Raw genomic sequence first — 14,606 nt, forward strand, 5'->3', positions numbered from 1 at the left:
GAGTAGCTTTGCAGAATATTCCCTAAGCTCTAGCTTGATTATTTGAGACAAATATCTACATTAAACAAACTGCATATTAAAATAGTAAACCAAAACTGGTTTCTTTGTCTGTCTCTAGGCAAAATATTTTTATGTGATGGAAGCATAGAACTAGTTGCACTGGTGGACTTCTTGATGAAGCCCCACAATTTAAGCAAAGAAAGAATTCTATTATTTGCATGAGAGTGTGTGTGTGTGTGTAAGACTGTGTTAGTGAGTGAGTGGTAGGAGCTATACATCTCCTTTCTTGGGATAGCTTTATTTGGGCATTCTAATCAAAGATAAACAGCAGCTAAGAATTATAAAAAAAGTTTGAGAGTGTGCTTTAAGCTACCTAGAAATCCATCAGTACCAAAATTTGATATCTAGAAAGTGAAAACACCACATGCTTTTACAAGGAGCATGTAGGCAAAGACAGAACTTGTCTCAACCTTTAGGGAAGCATTGAAAGTGTCTCTATCAGCTCTGTCTTTTCCCAAAAGAGACTCCAGGTGACTCCTTTAGGCACATATATCAGCAGGGGGCAGGTCCAGCCAAAGGCTCAGGCTAAATGACTATTGAATCCTAATTCATGTAGAAAAATCTATATTCCTTTCAGGAAGCGTCTCCTGCTGAGTGTGATTTAGAGCTCCACTGTAACCATTGCAGTTGCACAAAGGATGAATGTGGCTCATTATGTCAAGAGATATAACAGAGTGCAAGAAAAAAAAACCACAAACCCGCCACCTTAGTCCATCACATAAATGGCAAGCATTGCCCGCCACCACGGTGACTAACAGCAGCAAAGAGGGCAAACTGGGCTAGCATGAAGGCTGCTAGGAAAATAGTTGCACTTAACACACGAAAATCCAAGAACGTGCTTCCATTTGTAAAGGCATATTAATGACCTCATACAGTCCCCCGAGCAGTCTTCCTTCCCACACTAAACGTTACTGGGGAATCTGTTTCTTTAGTGGCAGGAATTGATTTTAGTGGTTTGGGAAAGTACCATTACAACGCTCTCATCCATCACCTCTCCTTTGAGGGAGAGCTCTGTGCGTTATGCGCAGCAACAGCACGTAACAGCACTCACAGATTTACACATTGTATGCAATATTTATACATCCAAGACAGCAAAACTCATAATATATTTTGGCAATAATTTTTATTATTATTATTATTGTTATTTTGTCACACAGACTGTCACAATGCACAGTGTGGAAACACTTGTAAGAAAGGCAATGCTGGCTGCAGGGAAAACTTTAACAAAAAGGGTGGGGGTGTCAGAAATTAGGCTGTAAAGCCATGTTTTAAAGCACTGAAGATGCCAAGGGCTTGGCATCTGCGACTACGAAAATGTGAGACAGATCTAAGAGATTTATTTTAGAATACTGTTTTTCAAACTACTGTATTAAGGAAAAATAATTAACGAAGTCTCTCATAATCTGCGTATGCCAATCCTACATTAAGTCTCTTTACAAAGCTTAATTTTTGTTAGGTGAAATAACTCAATGAAAAACTTACTGAAATCAAGCCAAAGTTAATCATATTTTATAAGGCATTTCCAGTCAGTATAATGTACTACCAATTTTACATTTAAATTTTACTATCTATCCTCAGCTTTTTTGCCTCAAGACCTGTTTAAAAAAAGTCCATAGTGTCTGAAATGGTATCCCTGATTTTACTAGAAACTTTCTAAACAGAGTATCCTTCAGAAAAGAACATTTTCCCTACAATCAAAATATTTAGCCAGCATGCCCTAATCAAATCCGATAAAATCAAATGGCACTGAAGAAAATAACCTCCCTCAAATCACAAAATGCAGTGTGAGCCTTCATATGGCCAGATAACAAGTTTTTGTTTTAAATAAAATTATGACTGCTTCATTTTAAGCCGTAGCTGTAGCTTACTTATACAGTGGATAAACGGAGCAACCATACCATGCAGAGGTGCATTCAAAGATTTCTTTATGCAAGGTCTTCCCAAGTGCAAGATTATTTTTTCTGTAAATGTAAATGAAGTCTTGAGGCAGTATAATCCTTTAGTACAGATGTGCGGCTGTGCTGGGACAGTTCTGCAGTAAACAGCCAGAAGTCGAACCCCTTATCAAGGCCTGATTCAGTAAGGTATTTAAGAATTTGTAGAATTTTACATTTTTGTGTGTGTGAATTTTGAATATTGAAGGACATGGGAGTTGATCCCATATGTACATCATGAGTCAATGCTTCTGACCTTTACGACTGTCTGCCAGTGTCGCTCCACTTACTCTCAAGTCACTGGAGTTTAGGACATGTTTTTCCATCCCCTGAAGAATTAACTCAGCGCATGATTGTGAGTGTGACCTTTCATATTTTGTTTGGCAAATATTTATGTGACTGGGTTTTGCTTGAGGATTAATTGGTCTTTATATAGACTCAAGTTTAGTCATAGAAATGAGGTTAACTCCCCTACTGGTCTATTTCTTGTTGACAACCAACCACTGCAATTTACAGACAAATTATATAGGTAATTTCTTTACCTCCACCAAGATAAAAGCAAACTCCCACAGTACAGTCTTCTGTTTTCCTATCCTGCTTTTCACTATTTTTCACCAACTGCCTTTTCTTTTGCCTCTCTTATTTACCTTTTCTTCTCCACCTGCCCTTCCTTCCTCCATTTTTTCTGAATTCCTCCTGTCTTTCTTCCACTATTCATGTTGTCTCCTGTTTTGTTTTGGTTTTTTTTTTTTTTCTCTTCCTTGTTGCCTTCCTCCTCCCTATAAGGAAGTCACAGTCTGCTTTTATTCCCCCAAAATGGAGAACACAGGTTGTAAGTAAGAAGCTACCAGAGCTGTTGCTGGCTGAAAGGAGATACCCCGGATCACTCAGACTGCATCTTCAGGTTGAAGGCTTTTTCCCTTAGTAGTGCTTTGTCATTCTGATGGGTTTCTGCTGAGCAACCATAGAAATGATCAGCAGTAAAAAAATGGTCTAATTTCCTTCTTTCTGTGACGGCATCTGGTGTGGTCCCAGGGTGAGCGAGTCCGGGATCAAATCTCAGCTTGAGGCATGCTGGGGGAGCTCAGGTAGGAGGCTGGGTGCCCGGACCCCCTGCAGTTGTGAATAAGGGGGGATAAACCAGCCAAAACAGCAATCCCGTGAGCTCTACAGAGCAGGGGCTCTTAAAAAGCTTTGTAAAATGGGTTCCCATGCTCTTACCAAGGTGAGGAGTAAGTCTACTTCACGCTGGCTTTGGGACCTGCGGGCACTGGCTGTCTTTCAGACCCCTCGGTCTTTAGGGGTGTCCAAGCTCTCTTAGAGGAGGTGGACTTGTAAGACTTAACCCGACAGAATTCGTAATTAAAGATAGATTGTATGATAAACACCACTTATGATCTTTAGTTTACAGTTGATGATTAAAAAAAATGGAGAAGAAAACCAGAATAAAACATACTATTTCCTAGCATTTACTTTGTGTGTGTGATATCACTTGCTGTATGATCAAAGTCAGTATTCTTCTGTAGGGCCAACATATTTCCCATGCTGGTGTGGGTAGCTTACAGCAAGGTAGGTGGAAAAACGGGATATCGCGTGTGTAACCAAGACAGTGATTAAATGTATCTCTTGGCATGTCTGAGCAAAATCAGGCCAGCAGACTGCATGACAGAGAGCAGCTGGAAGACAAGAACTTCTGATGATCTGGCTAGCAAGTGGATACATAACCCGATATGTCTGTTTTATGTCATGCTGCTGCCTTTTTTTTTTTTTTTTTTTGGTGTAGTAGCTTCGAAGGGGGAGAAAGCCCATTTCAATGATGTCAACAGAATGTGTTCAGCCACTTGATATCCCAGAAGACAGACTGGACAAGCGAGATTCACACTGTAACCATTTAGGTAAGTGTTATTAGATGATGTCATTGCAGTAATTAGAGAGGTGTTGTCTTCACATCATTAGGTCCTGTCCAGTGCCTGTTTTTCCCCTCCAGCAACACAACTGAGCCCTCATGAAACCTGATAGATTACACCTTCTGCTGACACTTCTGATGCCAGATGGAAAGGCAAAAAGCATTTTTCCTGCATATAAATATCAGCCAAAGATCTAGAGTGAAGTTAATTAAAGAGGAGAAAGGAAAAAATCATCATTCTTTCCCCTGGTAGAAAAAGTAGAGCAGTTTCTTCATTTATACCACAATAAATGGAAAGTTAGGATGTAGCTGAGCCTTCCTTGTACACTTTTTCCATATGCAATTTCCATAAAAGATTTCAAACACGCCCTTCGCCTCTGCTGGGGCAGCTTTCTAAATACTTTTTCTCCTTCATCGTCAATCTGTTTCCTCTCTTGAACCTATTTCATACATAACTTTTGCACTGAGAGTACCAGAGGCATCTTTGCTCCACCACACTCCTAAATACCAGACTTCATACTTGATAGATGTGCTTTTTGCATATTCATGGTCTTTGCCTCTGCTTCAAATGCTATTACTTCACTCCCGCCTTGTAAAATTGTCATGAAGATTTAGCAGCCCAGAAACAAAAATCTATTTGCTCGTTGTTACCCTTGTGATGACAATAACGAAACACAAATGCAATTTCACTTGCTTGTCAAAAAATGTGTCTCACTGCAGGCAAGCATAATTTTATAAACTTTGTTTATCTGGCCTGCGAGGAAGTTATCCTAGTTCTGCCTCTACCACACAGCATTTCTAGCCACAGGCACCACTTTTACAACTGCTGGCATAACAAACATAATTGTTCCATAAAATTACTTATTTAAATAAGTACAGAACTTGTCCCATTCTACAGTCAGGAAACTGAGGCAGCGGGAGGTTAAATGAGCTCATTAGGACCATGCAGAAAGCCTGTGAGGGCTGGAAAAAGATCCCACATCTTCCAGGGACTTCACCCTGAGGTTGTCCCTCCCATGTCTACCCGCAGGCTGACAGACATACAGCCGCCTCCAATAATGTGAGAAAGCCTGGAACGAAATCCTGTTGAACTCAGTTCTGCAGTCAAGGGTTGGGTGGGGGTAATGGACCCTCCTGAAGCCAAACAAGCAATTTTTAAGAAATCAAAGCATTGGTTTGCGTGAGGATACTAATGACAAGTTAGATTCAATATTTTCAGCTTGCATAAGCACGCAGAAATGCAGATACTTGCAGAAAAACCGTGCTGACCATCTGAGTCATATGAGCCCAGGTTTATTTTAAGGGAAAACCAAAAATTCAGGGTAATGTTACGTAAATCAAGAGTGAACACCAACTGCTCAGCGGCTCTGGAAATAAAGCCAGCTCTTGAAAGGAACAATATACCGACTCGGTTTACCAATACCTCAGGTTAACACCACACACATAAATCTTTCCTTCACAAAAGCGCCCTTGTAACTCTTGCAGACAGCCCGCACAGTTAGCGCTGGACGAAACAGGGATGGCCATGGGACCTCTGCAGTCCATGGTGCACCCTTCCCTCTGCCATGTAACGCACAGCTGCCCACAGCTCTCTCCCTCTGTTTTAGGTCTACCACCTACAACGCAGGAGGACCACCTAAGTCACTTGACTCCCACACAGTATTGCACAGAGGCCTCTTGTACTGACTATTTAAGAGATGTTTCTCCACAGGCATTTTAATCTACTTGGATGAAGGCAGTATTATTAAAGCTTTTCTTTTTGCCATCTGGTTTATTATTTCCTCTCGGTTTCAATTTCTGTTCTTTTTTGTTTGTTCCCCTCCCCACAGAGGATCTTTCAGAGCAGCTGATTAAGAGCTGTGACCTCAAAAAGAAACCAAGAAAAGGTAAAACCATCCAGGCTTCTCAAAACACGGAACAGGAGCAAAAAAAGCCAAGGAGAAAAGATACACCAGCTTTACACACCCCACCACCCCTGACAGGTGAGCAATACATCTCTTGACTTCAAAATCCCAATTCAGCTGAGTGGACTGAATCTGGGGGAAGGTCCAGAGATCCCTCATTCACTTATATCCCCTTGGTTGTGGGTGAGAAAGCAGCTCCACACCATGTTTACCTGGGAAGGCAGGCAAAGAGAGGCTGACTTTCTCAAAGGCATTCCCTGTTAGACAAAGGGGTTTTTTTCACAGGGTCTGGGAATATCAAGATGGGTGGGTGCGTGCTCCTGAAAAAATGCTTCTTTGGGATTCATAGTCTTACTGCCTTACATGATAAATAATGTGTATTTATCTCTAGCTGCTGAGCCATGCTAGACATCCCAATTTGATCTGGTTCAAAATCAAAAAGGATCCAGTTCAGCCCCTGCACTGTCTTGTGAAACTCATACCTGGCGCTCAGGGGGAGGCTGAACGGGGATAAGGCTGGGAGGAGACCAGAGAGGCACACAAGCCATCTGCGGGTTGCTCCTCCTGGAAATTGCAGGGCTCTTGTATTTATGGGGACCCTGGCAAAGGGCGGGTGTTTTGGGAAGCCAGAAACCACCACAGCAACAAAGGGGCTCCTTGTAGAATGCTCCCTGATGCTGCGCACCTACAGATATCTGAAGTTCAAGAGCCAAATGCCACCAACCTGGGAAAGGGAAGAATGAGCAGGAGACTGCCACTGAAACCTGACGATCTTCCAAGACCAGCAGCGGGAATAAATGTTTGTCACTTCTCTCTGCTAACAAGTGCTCCCTGTTGTACTCTCCGGGGAGAGAGCTGTGCTCTTGTATCCACCGCATTGGGTCCTTCTTCCCATGCCGCACATACACAGAGGAGTTAGCCAGTAACTACTTGCACGGTCCCTTGTGTACCCACAACAATTCACTAAGTCAAAAACAAGCAGTTGGGATTTTCCAGTACTTGTTATCCAAATGTTGAACTCTACACGTTTGACTCTGTTCAGCTCTCACATGTATCTGCCCCCCAGCAATTGTATTTTAGGGAAGAGTGGCTCAGAGGCTGAAGAGATGCGTTCAGTGCCCACAGTAGCCATATCATAAAGAAAGAAGAACTTCATTATTAAAAATAGGTCATTTCTGGGTGGTCACATTGCCCCCAAGCAGAAGCTTGAAGATCTGTATGATTAAACTACTTTGATAAGACTTCTAAGCTTCTGGAATAGGAGATTGCACTCACATTTACCCCATGATTTCTGATGGGCTGCAGTCTATTAAGTACAACCAGAAGCCAGGTGGCCTGATAACATCACTGTCTATAGCCTATGGGATATACTTGACTTGGAGGAAATGTACACAATTGCAAAACCTGAAGAGTAGGTACATCATGCAGAACAGCTCACCCACTCGTGCAGCCTTACTTCAGAGTAATCACTGGGAAAGTTACACAGGTGCAAATTTCTTCAATGAGAACAAGTCTGAAGTGCCATTTTATATTTTTTTTTTCTTGCCTGCAGGCATACTTTCAGACTTTTCTGATAATCTGCTGAAAAGATATGGCATCACAGAGAAGCCACAGAGAGAGAGAGTGAGTCCAGGCTCTCAGATCACTGACCTGGAGCAGAAAAAGCCCAGGAGAAAAGATACGCCTGCAATACACATCCCACCCTTGATAATAGGTAAGAAACTTACTTAGACAAAGGTGTTCCAAAGAGGAAGCAAAATGTGGTGACCATCAGAGGTATGCTTGGGAGGAGGCTGGAAGGGCTGCAAGGAGGTTGTTCTGCCCAGTGTACTTAGTTCCTGCTAAACTGGACCTATTTTGTCAAAGTATAGGATAGCAGTGGTGGCTCATGGAAAGTCTTTTCTGTATTCCCTACTCATGGTTTTGGGATAGAAGGGAAGGGGATTAAAAAGAGACATTAAGTCACTTGATTATCTCTTGCAAACATGATCCTACTTCTGCGAATTCCAACTACTGCCCTGCTTTTCAATTTGACCACATGCACATTTTTAGGCACTAACACACTCGTGCACGTTTTTAGGCACTAACACAGCTCGTGCTGCCTCAAACAAGCTGGAGCAAAGCCATCCTGATTAACCTCCTCTTAACTCCACAGTCCCTAACATGCACTGAGGAAACCAAGCTGTGATGAACTTATTAACAGCACCTTAAAGACAGTTCTGTGCTTCTCGCATAATACGCGATGCAGCAGCTAGTTCGCTCAGTGACCATATGAAGTCAGCCAGCCACATTTTGTTTCTAAGACCTTTTATTTGTTGCATGTCCCACATTCCTCTATCACAGAAGAGCCTCAATTAATCAATATTTCTGAAGGTCTTTGAAGATGTAAAGCACTGTGTAAACGTTAATTACTAGTGCTAGCTAGGGATGCGGGAACTAGTGCTATGCAGTAGCCCTTTCCAGGGATGCAGCAAAAAATGAATGAACTAATGCACGAATGAATGAACAAAAAAACCCCAAACAAACACCAGATCCAAAACTAGTGCCAAAACTGAAAAACATTCTTCCCTTAGGAACCTCTTTTATGAACCAGTTCTGCTGTGGGCTGGCACTACTGGGCAGTGAGGCACACTGAATGAAGATGTCCTGAGACAGATACTTTGGCCCTGAGTGACTAACAGCTCAGTGTGTCAAACACCTGAGCTTCAGTACACTTTGAATCGAATTTCCTGTACACCTAATAATTATAAGGTGTCCAGATGGCTTCATCAATCCAAATAGGCACCTGTATTTGTAGACATTGCCTTTCTTTGTGAATCTGAGCCTTCATAACTGACTTAAACATGTAAGAATTTTTTTCACTTAATCAGTACAAGGCTCCCAAAAGCAGAGAGGAGTACAACTAAGTTTGCACGATCATGGCAGCAAGCATGGTGAATAGTAGTGCCTTGCGTATTGATCTGCCTATGGAAAATACATTTTTTATTTGCTCATTGAACTCAAGCATCCCAATGGATTGTGGCATCAGAGCCGCTGTGAGTCACAGGAAACCTGGTCCAGTCATTTGCTGGTGGGAAATGTAATCTATCATACAACTTCTGAGCCCAACTGCAAATGCTCCACTTTGAAGTATTTAATGTAGAGCACTGATAATGAACTGCTTGTATAATTGCTGGAGGAAATTACCCAGCAAATTAGCCAAAATTTCACAAGACAAATAAATTAGGTGGGAAAAAAAATCATAGTCTTTTAGGGGTTGATTCAGATACAGAAGCAGAGGCAAAATTTATCAAACCATTGGTAATAAATAGTAGTCCTGTGTATCATACTTGAAGCCTACGCTTCCCATGAGCCTTGGAGGAGAGATGAGAAATTATTTTGGTTAGTTCAAAAACACTCCCAAGAAAAGTTGCCTTTGGCCACGTGTAGCACCTTTGAAGATGCTGTGTGCCCTTTGCACTTGAGGGTACACGCAGAGAAGGAGAATCTGAAAGCGAAACACATTTAATAGAAGTGAAAGATGAAACGTGGGACAGTGAAGCCGAGGGGCTTGACTCTTGTTTGGTTTAAATGTAATTGCTAGCTAAGAGGATGTAGCAAGGGGGAATGATTTCCTTGACCTGTCTCAGAAACACTCTGGTTGGCTTAGCATCTTGTCACTTACAACTTCTTGTTTTGACTCCAGCTTTAACTAGCTCAAGGAGGGACTTAAGAGAGAAATAAGAATCATTGTAAGGGTCTTCCCCTCCTGCCTCCCACGAAGACTTCCTCTTCAACTTTTAATAATTTTCAAAGAGAAAATAAGCTAATGCAAGTCATATGGTAACAGAAACACTTTATATACCCCAAAAGACTGGGTAATCAAAAACCTCAAAAGGGAAGAGCACAAAAAAAGAAAAGAAAAGTGCAGTGACCTTCAAATGGGTGATAAAATTCAAATTGTGTGTGTTTGCTGTTGGGGCATGATAGAAACTAATGCATTTTTCAGCTGTTTGCAATTCTACCTTCAATGACACTTTCTTGCCGACTGGTGAAGCCACCTTCCCGCACACAGCATGGATTCAGAGCAGCTGGCTAGACGCTGCCTCTCCCTGCAGACAGCTTTGCCAGATCCTGTATTCTGGGTCCATCTTCCAGCAGTTGACCAACTGTGGCAGATTTCTGCCTGCATCAGGGGCAAAGCAGCCTATGTGTTTGAATGCCTGAATTTCATTCCCTCTCTACTCTAAGGATGCATATTTTCTTTTGAAGATACATACCAACAAACAGTGTTCTGCTGGTTGAAATTCACCAGCGGTGGCTCCGTGACTTGCTATGAAAAAGTGACTCATTGTGGCTGAGCGCCGGTCCAATATTTACTACTTATTTACTTTCAGGGTTATCCCATCGGGTAGCAGACAGAGCACAAACAAACGGAGCTCTTGCGGAACTGCTGTGCAAAATAGAACCTGAATTATAGACTCGGAGACCTGAGAAGCCCTGGCAGGTCTACGTGCGCTAAATAAATATAGACAGGCCTTTCTGTCCCTGTCTCCCTGTTTTTGGCATTGCTGCAGTAAGCAGCACACTCAGTGCCGCATCTGTCCCTTGTGATCTGCTAATGAGGATTGTCCCTGTTTCTAACATTTCCCCTTCAGATCCCTCCCAAATGCCACTTCCAGATGCCAATTCAAAAAGCTCCGGTTAATTGTTTGTAGTAACAGAGCTTAATTACTAGATTATCTTTTTAAGCAGCTGTCCACACAAATAGCTTTGTTGTAAATGTAGATAAACATGGCAGCTGTGTTATCTCTCTCCATTTTGACCAGCTGGTTATGAGCACTTTAGGACGGTCCTTCTCCTTCTTGGGTGACCAGGGAGATTTTGTATTGCAAATAAAAGCAAATCAAACAGACCATACAAAGGGATGAAAATTATGGATTGACTGCATGCCACGTGATCCAAGTGAGAAGCAGAATCGGGTTTACGCCTTGCAAACACCCAAGGGCACTGCTAAATTAAGAACTGAACGTTACTGCCTGCAGGAACGCATGGCTACTTGTCTGCAGAAGGAGACTAAGGAAATCAGTCCTTAGCCAGCTTAAATGTCTAAGCCTCAGCATCACAAAACCCACCCCTACAAGGGTCTGACTTCTAAATGTATTCAACGTGGCGCAAATAACATTGTGCCGTGTGCGTCCATATGAGCCATGAGCAGAGTTCCCCTCCAGCGGCCAGCTCTCCTTCAATTAGCCAACACCTTGGATTTCTGAAGGGATTAGACCAGAAAACAAAATATAATCACAATTCTAATGTGTTTTTTTTTTTCCTCTCACATGACAGTAAATGATTTGAACCTGATACAAAGCTTGTACTCAGCTCTGGGACAGTCTATTGCCATCCCCACTTAGCAATATATTCAATTAACTGAAGTATTTCTGAGAGCTCTTCGGTCCTGTGGGTTTGAGCAAGAATGTAAATACATGTGATACATGTGTAAACATGGGAACGTGGTTCCTGAAATGTGGCTGCTTAGGGTTTCTTAATCAGATCAGAGATAACTAGAAAAAACACAATTTCAAACCCTCATTCTCCCTCATGCCTTAGAAAACTAGTTAAGGTAGCTCCTTTAGGATAATATCAACACCCCCAGTGAAAAATCTGAGCAACACAGGAGAAGTACAGCAGTTTAATGTCACCTCTTGCCCTTCTCCAGTGCAAGGAATGTGACTGGAGCAGTCCAATATTCTTCCAACCCAGCTGCAGGGGTTGTCCATAGGCAGTCAAGGGAAACTGGTGCTATCTTCGTGGTTTTCTGATTTACAAATCAGGAGGAGTGGCTTAGATCTAGGTGGCACCTGGCAAATGGTTGATTTAAGCCAACTTCTGCTTCTGCCTATGTTTGAGCTTCCTAACAGAAGCTCTCATATCTCTGTGAGCCTTTGAGGTTCTAGTCTCTAGCTGAATATTGCAAGTAGTAGCAATTTCTGTTGGGAAAATATGGCTACATCGTATTTCTCCGTTGTTTTCTTTACTCAGATCTCTTGGCAGATATTAACAGAACAACCTCCCAATCCTTAAAACAGATCTGCAGGGTGAGCTGCATTTCATGATGCACACAGCTGGGAAAACAGAGGCAGGGAGGCTAAGTGATTTACTTAAACAGTAAACAGAGAAAGGTTGACTTACAAAAATGTTCCTCAATTCCTAGGCCTGCTCATTCTTTTAAACCCAGAATTTCCAAACAGCATTCAGTAAAACACACTTTCCCCACAAGTGATCAGTGGCATTATATCAAAGAAAAAAAAATGCTTTCCCTGTGTTATAGAAATAATTCTAGCTAAGATATCCCATTTGTATTCTCTCTCTGCTGTTTTGCATTAAAAGGCTGTTTTAAAGGCACATAGTTGTCCTTGAAGTTGCTGGTGGTCCACAGTCTGGCAAGCTAATAACCTGCAGCTCTAGGCTACGTCCTCCTCTGAGCTTTGAATCCTGAACTCTGCTGGAAACCTTTGGAGTTCATCAGTCACCAAAGTGATGCATCATCTTGCTATGGGTTGTGGTAGGCGTCTGGCGTGCTACTGATGTGGGTCCAGCTAAGAGCTGGGGACCTCGGCTTGGCTGCTACCTTTCAGCTGTCTCTAGCATCTGCTCTAAAAAGGCTAGTTTATATGCTATAATCAAGCCATCAGAATCACATAAACATACTTTTCCTTCATCACTTCATAATTCAAATAAGACACACGATTATAAAGCACAGTGCAGCTTTATTTTGCTTACATTCCTGATTTCTTATTCCTGAGTTTACCCAAAACAGAGGTTAGCTCTCATCAAATGATCCATTGTGGCTTCACACTTTAAGCATTTTTTAGCTATGTTTTCCTTGTTCCTCAAGTGCTCCATGAAGAAAAAATAACAATTTAAATAAAAAAACACCTTCCCCTAAACCGCCCCCCCCCCAAATCCCAAAGACAACAGGAAAAAAAAAAGTCTGTACTTGCCTAAGCTGTTTACACGAATAGAAGTCTGAATGGGGAACATTTACATCCATCTCCACAAAATGGCATAATTCTTTGCAGTTAACAATGGTGGTTACTCAATCGCTACTTGAACAAATGAAGTCCTTTGCGTTTCAAAATAATATTCATTCATGTCTTTCAGTTTATCTCATGGTCCTGCTGAAACCAGCTTGTTCGCAAGACCTGCATATAAATGAAGCAGGAGCTAACCTAAATGAAGGGCAGTATAGGTTAATATTTTCATTAATTCATCACCTCTTGAAAAGACTCCAAAGTTGGAGAAAATCTTCCTGTGTGGTATTGCTCTATTTTCAGAGCTCGTCAAGACTGAAAGCCTTCTCTGTGAGAGAGCTTTCGATGCCGAAAGAAGCAAAACAGGTTGGTTTGACTGAACAGCTCAGCTGGTTAGCACAGACTGAGAGCAAACAGCAGGAGACCAAATTAGGGAGAGATTTCATTGATCTCCACACAATGGTAACCCTCATCCTGTTTTTAGACTATGTTAACCTCCACACCAAGGAATGTGGGCATAAAATACATCTTACAGGTCACTTGCTTTTTACTGGGAACAGGCAAAACCAACACAATCTATTAAAATAGGGATCAAGAACATTTTCTACCTAGCTAGCACGTTGTTTTCTTTTCACTCAATTATTTTAATTTCTAATGAAGAGCACAGTTACAGTAATTGTGTTGTCTTGGTATCACATTAAAGACTCAAGGTCTGTAAGGGATGGACTTACTGTTTCAAGTATGAGAGAAAAAGAGAGAAGGGGGGAGAGGCAGATATTTGTGGAAGGTGTGATCCACAACCTATGTATGTAATACAGAAGGACTTTGGAAGAATGCAACACTTGCACATGGAAAGATACTTCACATAACATACCTACAGCTGATGAAAACGTCCCTGGAATCCCCACGCTGTGCTTGAACTGTGAAATCAAATTTCTTTCAATATCATGCCATATTGTTCTTTGGTGCTTTTGTGATAGGGATGAAGCTCTATTTTTCTTCTAGGGTGGCTAGACTTCAACACTTGTTAAGATCCCAAACTTCAGTAACTCATATACTGGTTCAAAGCCTTCAGTAACATACCTGAGTATTTTAACATTGATCTTAATCCAGTTGCTTTTGCAATGTATTGATACTACGTAACTTCAGTGGGAATGCCACTTGGCGTGTGGGTATTCTAATATTTCTCTCTTTTGGCATGTGCATTTGCAAATTTGAAGTAATATTGCTCTATACATATAGAAAACAAGCATGCATACACACTTTCACATAAACTGAATGAGTCACAAAGATTAATCACAGTATTTATTTCATCATGCAAGACCTTTCCTTTTTTTAGCTTCCCAAGCCCTTCTAACAAAGAGGTTCCCAGATGAAACTTCAGTGTCTCTTTTAACAGGTAGCAGAAATACACTGGTTTTACAAGTGCCTGATAAATTTAGCTAAAAATGCAGTGATCCAATGCTAGCTCACTAAATATCAGGAGACTGATGTGCCAAAAATAAATGAGGAGTAACTCCCATGATGTTAGAAAACTACATTAGGATCAAGAAATTAGAGAGGACTGAAAGATTCTTCTTATCCTTATATTTTCTAAAGAAGTAATATTTTAAATCAACTCCTTTTCTCTCTTTCTCTCTCTTTTTCTTTTTTTTTTTTTTTTTTTTTTTTTTTGTCCTTCTGTTTTTAAGGCACTAAGCTGCTTACAGAAGAAAAGCAAACAGTGATTATGGAAGATGAAGAAAAGGATGGAGACACAATCCCCAGTTAAGATTACAGTGATATTTCCAGT

General features: G+C 41.5%; 1 protein-coding gene across 1 annotated transcript; it reads left to right on the plus strand.

The window, feature by feature from the left end:
* Positions 1-3,807: 3,807 nt before the first annotated feature.
* PPP1R17 (protein phosphatase 1 regulatory subunit 17) lies at positions 3,808-14,585 on the plus strand (the record flags this gene model as incomplete). Its single annotated transcript, XM_082479718.1, has 4 exons — positions 3,808-3,889; positions 5,730-5,882; positions 7,357-7,518; positions 14,506-14,585. 4 exons carry the CDS (start codon positions 3,808-3,810, stop codon positions 14,583-14,585), a joined length of 477 nt encoding a protein of 158 aa, XP_082335844.1.
* Positions 14,586-14,606: the final 21 nt, after the last annotated feature.

The sequence above is a fragment of the Vanellus vanellus genome (genome assembly GCF_965231255.1).
Source record: "Vanellus vanellus genome assembly, chromosome: 2".
NCBI classification, from domain to species: domain Eukaryota; kingdom Metazoa; phylum Chordata; class Aves; order Charadriiformes; family Charadriidae; genus Vanellus; species Vanellus vanellus.